The sequence below is a fragment of the Halichoerus grypus genome, chromosome 5 (genome assembly GCF_964656455.1).
Source record: "Halichoerus grypus chromosome 5, mHalGry1.hap1.1, whole genome shotgun sequence".
NCBI classification, from domain to species: Eukaryota; Metazoa; Chordata; class Mammalia; order Carnivora; family Phocidae; genus Halichoerus; species Halichoerus grypus.
The window spans coordinates 146,417,441-146,429,801 of NC_135716.1; the positions used below are offsets into that span (position 1 = coordinate 146,417,441).

Consider the following 12,361-nt stretch of genomic DNA (forward strand, 5'->3'; position numbering starts at 1 on the left):
ATGTTTGAAAATTCAATGTGTATTTATTGTGTTTCTGTAATTTTTCATTGTGTAATCATATGGGTAGAGTTGGCTTTGGATTCAGATATACATGAATTTAAATTCAGCATCTCCTACTTAATATTATATCTTTGTGAAAGTTATAGGCTGTATGAGCTTTTGTTTTCACATCTAGAGAATGAAAATAATAGCAATCTAATTGGATTATTAGAGGTATTAAAATGACATTGTATATGAAGCACCTAACAGGCACTTTGGAAATAGTAAGTTTTTTTTTTTTTATTATTTCAAGAACAGATTTATAAAGTATGACTAAAGTACTATGATCATTCTTGTGTGTCAGAATTGTTTCCTTTAGAATAGTTACCTCAAGAGATTATCCATTTATTCCCATGAGATTGTGATTGAGTATGTTTTCAGAACTCAGCTTTTGGAATTTTCTTCCATATTCTCAACTCATACTCTTTTAAAATCTATTTGAGGGTGGATTTTATTTTTTATAGTAATCAAAAAGACAAAGTTTGAAACCGGTTTTTGGGAGAGCATTGGAATAAGACTAAGTAATAAGACTGCCTTTCTTTTCCTACATTGGATTCTAAGGACTGTATTATATTAGATAAGTACCAAACATTTAACATTATAATGGTGTTGTTTGAAATGAGTATATGATCTTCTGTGATGTCTATTTTGAAAAGGACAATTATCTTTTGGGGATATAAGTACTGATTGTTTATTAAAAATTTATTCCTTTAATGCTTGTTTTTGTTTCTTATATTTATGTAATTATATCATTCACATATATAGTCATATATTTACTTCTCTGTTTTCTGAAAAAATGCATTTTTTTAACTTTTCAGCGCTCACCAGAATATACCAATTGCCGATATCTATGCAAACTTTGCTTAATTCACATTGAAAACATCCAGGGAGCTCATAAACATATAAAGGAGAAACGACATAAGAAAAATATTTTGGTGAGTTCTTTTTACAAAATATTTTATTTTTCGAATGGTAAAACTATATGAAATATTTATTTATGAAACAAAAATGGGTTATTTGTCCTGTCTTACATTAGTAACTGAAGTGATAGCATTAAAAGCTGTGATTGCCTTTCTTATCTTAGGTGGTCAGGAGGGGAACTTTTTCAGAGACCAGTCTGTTCATATTAAAGTATGTTGATTCTTAAATTTAAAACTGTCAGATAGGGGTGCCTGGCCGGCTCAGTTGGTAGAACATGTGATTCTTGATCTCTGGGTTGTAAGTTCAAGCCCCATGTTGGGTGTAGAGTTTGTTTAAAAATAAAATCTTAATTAAAAAAAAGAAACTGTTAAATACAATCAGTCCAACTGATATTTATTGAGTTTTTATGTGCTAGATCTAGTCAGTGGTGAATAAGCTAGTTGTGGTTCCTACCCTCAGAGTTTCTAAAGTATTGGTGAAGGCATACACTGAAAAAGAATTTAAGTATATTGAGTTTTATTAAAGGGAGAAATGTGGTGCTAAGGAAGTGTACAAGGATATTTTACTTAATCTGCAACAAGGACATTTCTCTCAGAAAGTGACATTTGAGCTGAACTTTGAAGTAGTAGTTTAAAATTAAGGCAAAAAGGTGCCTGAGTGGCTCAGTCAATTGAACATCTGGCTCTTGGTTTTGGCTCAGGTCATGATCTTATGGGTCATGTAACTGAGCGCGAGTCAGTTCTGAGCTCAGCAGGAAATCTGCTTGAAAGTTTCTCCCCCTGCCCCTCACCCCACTTGTGCTTGTGTGCTCTCTCAAAATGAATAGGTGGATCTTTAAAAAAAAAAAAAAAAGGCAAAAAAGGTGAATGATGACATGGCATATGAGGAACAGAAAGAGTCTAGTATGACTGGGGCAAAGAGAGATAGGAGGAAAATGATGTGAGATAAAGCTGGAGAAGTCCAGGCCATGCAGGGCCTTATAATCTAGACTTTAGGAATTCATAATTTTTCAGTTATTTTTATTAGAACATTTCATAGACATAGATATGAATAATTTTTAAAAAAGATTTTATTTATTTATTTGACAGAGAGACACAGCGAGAGAGGGAACACAAGCAGGGGGAGTACGAGAGGGAGAAGCAGGTTTCCCATGGAGCAGGGAGCCTGATGTGGGGCTCGATCCCAGGACCCTGGGATCATGACCTGAGCCGAAGGCAGATGCTTAACGACTGAGCCACCCAGCGCCCCTGAATAATGTGTTTTTAAAAAATTATTACTATTTTAGCTATTTAAGTTTTTCTTTTCCAAAGTGGTAATATATATATATTTTAAAGATGTGTTTATTTATTTTAGAGAGAGAGCACAAGTGGGAGGGGCAGAGGGAGAGGGAGAGAGAATCCCAAGCAGACTCCGTGCTGAGTGCAGAGGTCTATCCCACAACCCCAAGATCACAACCTGAGCCAAAACCGAGAGTCGGATGCTCAACCGAGTGTGCCACCTAGGCACCCCTCAAAGTGGTAATAGTAATACTATATAATCTTCTGCTTATGTCTAAGTGTCTGCATTTTCTCTGAGAAATATTCTTTTACCAGACCTTCCCAACAAGTCTGGATTAGGTATTCCTTCTCTGTGCTTGCAGAGCTGCTTGATCAGAAAACTGGATATATTGTATTGTGCATTTCTGCTTTCTCTCCTCTTCTAGACTTCAGTATTCTAGAGGGCAGGTTTTATTTCTTACTTATTTTTGTTTCTGTATTGGTTAGGACAGTGTCTGACACACAGTAGGTGCTCAATATGTCTTTCTTGAAAAAAATGAATGCATTGAAGAAAATCAGGAATTCAGAAGGAAGAGAAATTAAAATTTTGTCAGCATGTTATTTCGATTTAATTAGAACTTCAGAAGATTTAATAGAACAAAGATAGAGTTGGTAGTTTATGAGATAATAACTGAGATATTTCAAGAAATTTTGAATGATGCTAATCATTAATTCCAGGAAGCTCAGGGAATTCCAAACAGAAAACTTACAAAGAAAACCAAAGACATTATATACATTTTAAGGAAATTATAGGACATTACCAAAAAACTAACAAAAGAACTTAAAAGCAGCTGTATTAGATTTCTGCTTTTGTTGAAGTTGTAATAATAAGGACTAGATTTACCCTTACTCTTGAGTAAACCAAAGGAAAAAAAAAGGATAAAAATAGCTAACAATGGTTTTCAGGCAGCAAATGGAAATCAAATGAGATTAGCCCAATGATTACTCTAGTTTGAGAGAGTTTCCATACTGCATTATAGGAAGGGGAGACCAGTGCCCTCCCAGAGTTGAGGAGATGAACTTGAGTCCAGGGAATCCAGGGTGGCTAGAGTTTGTAGGACAGAATAACAAAAAAGAGAAAGCTATACAGAAAGAAATCCATAGATATAAAGACAGTCCCCTCAGAGTATTCAGCACAGTACTGATTGGTACATGCATGCGAGGAAGCTGCCTGAAGCCAGGGAAAGAATCATCTAAGGAATTAGAATAGTGCTTGATGCTTACATAGGGCTGAGAATAGTACTTTACCACTATTCAGACTGGAAAACTCATACTTCATAGGCATTGGATGGAGTACCCAGAAGGATCTTGTTTTAAGAGTGGGGAATATATAGAAACTAAATGCAGTCTGATCCCAGCTAAAGATTTTTTAAAAGGATTTTATTTATTTGAGAGGGGGAGAGAGAGAGAGAGAGAGAGCATGAATGGGGAGGGGGAGAGGGACAGAGGGAGTGGGAGAAGCAGACTCCCTGCTGAGCAGGGAACCTGACGTAGGGCCCAATTCCAGGCCCTGAGATCATGACCTGAGCCAAAGGCAGAAGCTTAACTGATTGAGCCACCCAGGCTACCCCCAACTAAAGAATTGTAAAGGCAAGACCCAAAAGGACAGTTTTCAGGGTTTAATGTTGTTACAGAACAAAGCTTGAGGGTATTTATAGAAATACAAAATATCTATCACCACAAAAAGGTTCACATTGTCTGGCATTCAAAGATTATAAGGCATACAACAAAGCAGGAAAATACATTGCACGATGAGAAAAATCAGCCAATCAAAACTACCTTGAATTGACACAAGAGAATTAGCAGAGGAGGACATCAAGGCAGTTAACTATATTCCTGATATTCCAAAAATCAAATAGAGACATGGAAGATATAAAAAAGATTAAAACTGAACTTACAGGAATGAAAACTACAGTGTCTAAAATGAAAAATACACTGAGTAGGACTAATGGTAGATCAGACCTTACAAGAGAAAAGGTTAGTGAACTTGAACATATAGCAATGGAAACCATCCAAAATGAGACGGAAAGAAAAAAAGAACTTGGAAAAAAAAAAGAAAGAAAAGGTTACTTTTGATCTCTGGGATACTTGATAATATGTGTACCATTTCTACACATCTTCCAGGACACTGAAGAGGAGGAATGCTTCCTAATTTCAGTCCTTGAGTCCCACATTACTCTGATACCAAAACCAGAAAAAGATAATACAATAAAGGAAAACTTCAGGCTATATTTCTCATGAATTTTAATGCAAAAATTCTATACGTTATTTTAGCAAATTGAATCTAACAATAAAATGAAGGAAGAAATACATTATGATCAAGTGGGGCTTTATTCCAGGAGGGCAGTGTTGGTTTAGAAAACCAATGAATGTAATTTATCATATTAACAAACCAAAAAATAATTTCAGTAGATGCTGAAAAAGATCTTTTTTTAACTAGGCTCCACTCTGAGTGTGGAGTCCAACATGGGGCTTGAACTCACGACCCTGAGATCAAGACCTGAGCTAAGATCAAGAGTTCAACCATATTATAGTATGTATCAGAATTCCCTTCCTTTTAATGTTGAATAATAGCTCATTTTATGTATATACCATGTTTTGTGTATCCATTCATCCATCCATCCATTCATATTTAGGTTGTTTCTACTTTTTGGGTATTGTGAATGATGTTGGTATCAACATTGGTAGAGGAAATACTTGTTCGATTTTCTGCTTTTATTTCTTTTGTGTATAGACCCAGAAGTGGAATTGCTGGACCAAATGGTAAATATATGTTAAATTTTTTGAGGAATTGCCATGCTATTTTCCACAGTGGCTACATCGTTTTACATTCCCACTAGCAATGCACAAGGGTTCAGTTTCTCCACATTTATAAAACTCTTGCATTTTTCTTTTGTTTTGTTTTGATAATAGTTATCTTAATGTGAATTGGTATCTCATTGTCCTTTTGATTTGTATTTTCCCAGTGATTAGTGAGGTTGAGTACCTTTTCATGTACTTAACTGCCCATTTGTATTTGGAGAAATGTCTTTTCAAGTCCTTTGACCACTTTTGAATTGGGTTTTCTTGTTCACAGTTTTAGAGGAGTTTTTTTTATGTTCTGGATACTAATCCCTTATCCTATATGCGATTTGCAAATATTTTCTCCTATTCTGTGGGTTGCCTTTTTACTCTGTTAGTAGTGTTGTTTGATGCATGGGAGTCTAATTTTTTTTAAGATTTTATTTATTTATTATTAGAGAGTGAGACAGCACGAGCAAGCATGAGTAGGGGAAGGGAAAGAGGGAAAGAGAATCTCAAGCAGTCTCTGAGCTGAGCTTGGAGCCTGATGTGGGGCTCAATCCCATGACCCTGAGATCATGATCTGAGCCGAAATCAAGAGTCGGATGCTTAACCACCTGAGCCACTCAGGAGCCACCCAGAAGTTTAATTTTCATAAATTCCAATTTGTGTGATTTTTCTTTTGTTGTCTGTGGTTTTTTTTTTGTTTCGTACCCAAGAAATCATTGCCAAATCTAGTGTCATGAAGCTTTTCTCTTCTGTTTTCTTCTAAGAGTTTTATAATTCTTCTCTTACATTTAGGTCTTTGATCCATTTTGAGTTAATTTTTATATATGGTGTAAGATAAGGGTCCATTTTGCATATGGGTATCCAGTTTTCCTAGCACCATTTGTTGAAAAGACAGTCCATTTGCCATTGAATGGTTTTGACACCCTTATTAAAAATCATTTGACCATATATTGAGTGTCTGTTTCTTGGTTATGTGTTTTATTCTGTTGGCCTATACATCTGTCTTTATGCTAGTACAATACTGTCTTGATTACTGTGGCTCTGCATAGTAAGTTTCAAAATCAGGAAATGTGAATTTCTAACGGTTCTTTTTCAAGATTGTTTTGGTTATTTTGGGTTCCTTGAGATTCCATGTGAATTTTAGGATCAGTTTTCCTATTTCTGCAAAAAAATTAAAGGGATTTTGATGGGATTGCTTTGAACCTGTGGATTTCTTTGAGTAGTATTGACATCTTAACAATACTAAGCCTGCCAATCCATGAACATGGGATGTCTTTCTGTTTATTCATGTCTTCTTTCATTTCTTTAAGCAGTGTTCTGTTTTCAGTGTACAAGTCATTCATCTCTTTGATTAAGTTAATTTCTAAGTATTTTATTCTTTTGGGGGCTATTCTAAATGGAATTGTTTTCTTAATTTCCTTTTCAGATTGTTTGTTGTTAGTGTATAGAAATGCAACTGATTTTTCTTTGTTGATGTGTATCCTGCTACTTTACTGAATTTGTTCATTAGTTCTAACAGTTTTTTTGCATCTTCAGGGTTTTTTTACATGTTAGATTATTATCTGTGAATAGAGATAATTTTATTTCTTCCTGTCCAGGTTAATTGCCTTTTATTTCTTTTTCTGGCTAACACTTCTAATATGTTGAACAGAAGTGGTGAAAATGGGCATTCTTGACTTGTTTTACTGATCTTAGAGAAAAAGCTTTCAGCCTTTAACCACTGAGTATAATGTTAGCTGTGGGTTTTTCAAATAGGTCTTTATTATCTGGAGGTAGTTTCTTTTTATTCCTAGTTGGTGAGTGTTTTTGTTTGTTTGTTTTTTGTTTTGTTTTGTTTTTTTACCACAAAAGGGTGTTAAATTTTGTTGAATGCTTTTTATGCGTTGATCAAGATAATCAAGTCATTTTTTTTCTCTCATTTTGTTAAGGTGATTACGTTGATTGATTATTGTATGTTGAACCATTCTTGCATTCCAGGAATAAATTGTACTTGTCCTGGTGTATAATCTATTTAATATTTTGCCAAATTTGGTTTGCTGGTATTCTGGTGAGGATTTATTGAAAGTTTTAAAGTAGGAGACTAACTGGTGGAAGTAAGGGTAATAGGAAAAAGGGCCAAAGGCTGGAAATAGGAGACTCATTAGGAGACTCTTGCTTCTTGGGCACGTTTTCCTAGCCTAAACTGATTCTTTCCAGAAGTTTCCAGAACTTACCTCATCTCAGCAGAAGCCACCACCATTTATTTACTCAGTTGTCTAGGACAAGCACCTTTGATTTATCTCTCTCATTTACACCCTACATTCAAACCATTAACAAATTCTATAGAATTTACCTTCAAAACATTGTGTATTCTGGGGCGCCTGGGTGCCTCAGTCGTTAAGCATCTGCCTTCGGCTCAGATCATGATCCCAGGGTCCTGGGATCGAGCCCCGCATTGGGCTCCCTGATCGGCGGGAAGCCTGCTTCTCCCTCTCCCACTCCCCCTACTTGTGTTCCCTCTCTCGCTGTATCTTTCTCTGTCAAATAAATAAATAAAATCTTAAAAACAAACAAACAAAAACATTGTGTATTCCAAATTTAGTCATTTGTCATACACTCGGCTCTTTCTGTTTTTTTTTTTTTTGTAATCTTTACGCCCAATGTGGGGCTCAAACTTATGACCTTGAGGTCCGAGTTGCATGCTCTACCGACTGAGCCAACCAAGCACTCCTATTCTTTCTGTTTTAGTCTTTGCTACCACCATCTTTCACCTGGACTACTTCCAACTTAGCCCTCCTTCCTGCCCCCATACAGTCTATTATTCTTCATTTATCAGCCAGGATTGCTCTTTTAAAATATGTCATATCATGTTACTTTCTGCTCATAGCCCTTCTTTGGCTTCCCAACTTAGAATAAAATGTAAGTCCTTATCAAGTTTCATAAGGTCATACGATATTTGGCTTCTAGTTAACTTTTCAACCTCATCATCTTCCAGTCACCCCTTTGTTAACCCTTTAGCCACACTGATCTCTTCAAATAACATTAGGTACTTTCTTGCCTCCAAGTCTCTGCATTTACTGTTCTCTGTATCTGGAATGCTCTTCCCCCAGAAATTTAAATGTCTCTCTCTTTCATTTTTAGGTTTCTGCTAAACATTACTTGTTTAGAGGGGCCTTCTTTGTCCACTGTATTCTAAAATAATAATCCTTGCCCATCGGTCTGTAGTCTTACCCTGTTTGATTTTCTTCATAGCTTTACCTGACCTGATAGTATACATTTATTTATCTGTTGTCTATTATCTCTGTCATACTTAAGATAGGATGTATGAGGATGATCAATGATAGGAGGATATCAGTGAGATTGTTAGATGGAACAGTATTCTAAAGGAAGTAGGATAGGCTTATTAATAATGTAGGTAGAGGACTATGTTCATTTATTATCTTTTATCTTTTTATTTCCATGACAATCTAGCAATATAATTCAGAGAATTTTTTGGTAGTTCTACATATATAAAATAGTTGTGTTGCTTGTTAATCTTATATAATGTTTTTAATTTTTAATTAAGTGTGTAGCTATTAATACCTTGGATGAATCCTAAAAAAATATACCTGAAAACTTTAGACACTCACCCAAGATTTAGATTATAATTAAGATTGCAGAAATATTCACAGAAACTTATAAAAATGAGGTTGTCTTACCCCCTATGTTACCTAAGATATAGGTAAACTTTATGTTGAGACTGAGTATGGTAACAATGAATAAAATTAGAAATAGACCAAAGTCTTTGTTTAACTATGTTGTGGGGGGTAGAGAAGAGAGAATAAACTACTTTTGATTTTTAGATCTGTTGGGAGCTACATGTCTCAAAAAATAAGAGAATGTCTCTTGACTGAAATGTGGGGATAGAAAATGCCATTATTGGGGCACCTGGGTGGCTCAGTCGTTAAGTGTCTGCCTTCGGCTCAGGTCATGATCCCAGGGTCCTGGGATCGAGCCCCACATCGGGCTCCCTACTCGGCGGGGAGCCTGCTTTTCCCTCTCCCGCTCCCCCTGCTTGTGTTCCCTCTCTCACTGTCTCTTTCTGTCAAATAAATAAAAAAATTAAAAAAAAAAAAAAAAAAGAAAAGAAAATGCCATTATTATAACATTAAAGAAATGGTATGGTCTCAGTTATGGTAAAAAAAAATAAAGGAAGGGGCTCCTGAATGGCTCAGTTGGTTAAGTGTCTGACTCTTGATTTTGGCTCAGGTTATCATCTCAGGGTCCTGGGACTGAGTCCCACCTCAGGCTCCGGGGAGTCTGTTTCTCCCTCTGCCCTTACCCCTCTCTTGCTCGCTCTCTCTCAAATAAATAAATAAAATCTTAAAAAAAAAAAAATAAAGGAAATAGTATGATGTTAGATCATGGATGATTTTCTTTGTATTTTCTATGTTTTATGTAGCTTTTGCAATTAGCATGTATTTTTTTAAAAATCAGAATAAAAAATTAATCTTTAAAAATCATTGTGTGGGGTGCCTGGGTGGCTCAGCCTTAAGCGTCTGCCTTCGGCTCAGGTCATGATCCCAGGGTTCTGGGATCGAGCCCCGCATCGGGCTCCCTGCTCCGTGGGGAAGCCTACTTTCCCTCTCCCACTCCCCCTGCTTGTGTTCCCTCTCTTGCTTTGTCTCTCTCTGTCAAATAAATAAAATCTTTAAAAAAAAATCATTGTGTATATATAATATAGTTCGTCCCTCTTTAGATTTGGGTTTAAATTGGGTTTCAAACTTTTAGTAGAATCAAGGGTTTTGAGGAACATTTGGCTTAGCATTGGATAAAATGACAGAAATCAATTGTAAATGGTAGGCAGTATAACAAATGTGATGATGGTGTCTAGGATGTTTTTCTGTGACCATTTAATACGCAGATCAGAGAGGATTCAAGACTTTCTGCTACATCTAAAACAATCTCTTTGCTATAACAAAATTATCCACAAAATTATCAGCTAAGTGCTGTACTTAAAATATTTTGGCTTTGATGTAGCATTTCAGAATTTATGCAGACAGTAAAGTAGAACAAATTTTATTTTCTTAATGTTTAATAGGAACCTGCCCCAAAGCACCCCTCAGTCTTCCAATACTTACTCACAAAGGAAGGGATTTTTGTCTTGTTCACTTCCATATCCTAGGTGTCTTGAATCAGGCACATAGAAGGTGAATGTTTGTTGAGTTAATACATTTGTATAGTCTTTCTATCCTAAATGTAAGGACATTAAAATAGAAAAAAATTTTTACGTTGTTGTTAAATGTTACACTAATAGGAAAAACAGGAAGAAAGTGAGCTTCGTTCTCTGCCACCTCCTACCCCTGCCCACCTGGCTGCTTTAAGTGTTGCAGTTATTGAATTAGCAAAAGAACATGGAATAACAGATGATGACCTCAGAGTCCGTCAGGAAATTGTGGAGGAAATGTCAAAGGTGATAACAACATTTTTACCAGGTAAAAATATACTTTATGCTTAATATTTAAAATAGTACAACTCTTCCCCTTGCTTCCTGTTGAACTTAGTGTAAATTTCTTAATGTTTTCATTTCTCTTTGTTTCTCTATCTTAAAAGCAGATGAATTTAATTATTTTAAAAGTGATTTTTTGGGGGAAATATTTCAGGAAAGGAAAATGGGGAGTTATGACATAGCATAATTTTTGTAATAAGAAAATTTTTAAAATGTCAGATACAGGAAAATTTCTTAAAGGTCATATATTTAATATTATATTTTCAGTATCTTTGACTTCTGAGTGGACATTTTAGTTATATTATTTTCAGTATATACATTCCAGCCAGTCACTTAATAAGATTCCTGTTGGCCTGATGTTGGGGAAAAATTAATTTGTTTAAGTGGGGTCATTAGAAGTAAAATCTGCACTTTTATTTCTTTTTGATTCTGCTCTTTCTTTACAGAAAGCTTATGTTTTTGGTGTAAGTGGGAGTTGTGCCAGGTTTATTGTAGACATTTATATAAAGATTATATTTGTTTAGCTCCTGCTATTTTTTTTGCATCAGTATTTAATTTATGTCTATTAAATAAGACTTATTTCTCACCACCAAAGGGTATTGAACAGTTGACAAATTATAGTTTTATATAGAGCCATTGTGAGATTTATAAGAATGTAAAATTGAAATTTAAAAATGGAAAACAATTTGATTTCTCTTTATTACTTCTGTAATAATGTGGTTTTCTATGAAAAAACACTGAGTACTAATATAAATTGTATACAGAAATAATTTACTATTGGGGCACCTGGCTGGCTCAGTTGAAAGAACGTGTGACTCTTGGATCTTCAGGTTGTGGATTAGAGCCGCACATGGGGTGTAGAGATTACTTAAATAACTTAAAAAAAATGATGCTTTAAAAAAAAGAAATAATTTACTATTTTAAGAATAGAAATGAAATTTTTATGATCTTAATGACTTCAGTGACTTTCAGACATTTTGTGAGCTTGAAAAGTAGACTTATATATATGAATGAGTATGAACTCACATTTTCTAAGAAACTGCACCTGGCCTGCCTGAGTAGTTCCAATCATGTTATTTTTCAACTTGCCCTCTGGTGAGATCCTTTTAAAATTTGCCTTATTATGATTTTTGAAATAACATATTTAATAGTCTGAAAAAGATGTAGGTTGTATCTTACTATTCCTATATATTTTGTTTTGTGAACCCTTCAAAGCCACAGGATTTTGTTTTTTTGTTCAGGTGACTAGGCTTCTCTTTGTATTTTTAAAGAGCATTGGCATTGAGTGTCTGTGATCCATTCACCATTTTAGTGCTCTCTCTTACATAAATATAAATATCTAAAAATAAATAAATGTAGTTTATGACAATAGCTGTACCTAGGTTAGTACATTCTTTACTGTTACAGATTAAATGTTAAGCATACTTCTAGTCATTCCTGAATGAACTATTCTAAAATTTTGTTTAAACACTGGACTTTTATAAGTAATTTCTTCCTTTGTCCCTGAACCCCATAATTGAGAAACATTTTTATTATTTTGTTAGATAGGTTAGAAAGGATGTCATTCTTCTATAAATGTTATAACTAGAATTGGAAGACATAAAATTAAAATACATGAATTTTCCTACCATTGTTTTTTTAATTTTCCCCTATTTGCACTCTGTTTCATGCTTTGATATTTTTTCCTTTATTTCCAGAGTGTTCACTTAGGTTGTATGGCTCATCTCTGACTAAGTTTGCTCTGAAAAATAGTGATGTTAATATAGATATAAAATTTCCTCCCAGGGTAAGTAATTAGAAAAACCTTTTTCTATGTGATTCTTAACTA

The 12,361-nt window shown here is 34.8% G+C and overlaps 1 protein-coding gene across 9 annotated transcripts in view; it reads left to right on the plus strand.

The window, feature by feature from the left end:
* The window catches only part of TUT4 (terminal uridylyl transferase 4), a 124,635-nt gene that overhangs the window by 49,182 nt on the left and 63,092 nt on the right, over positions 1–12,361 (plus strand). For all 9 annotated transcript variants that reach the window (XM_078073150.1, XM_078073154.1, XM_078073149.1 and 6 more), the window contains 3 exons: positions 858–974; positions 10,342–10,519; positions 12,231–12,319. In XM_078073150.1, the coding sequence (XP_077929276.1) occupies positions 858–974; positions 10,342–10,519; positions 12,231–12,319 (384 nt within the window). The remainder of the gene's footprint in view (positions 1–857; positions 975–10,341; positions 10,520–12,230; positions 12,320–12,361) is intronic.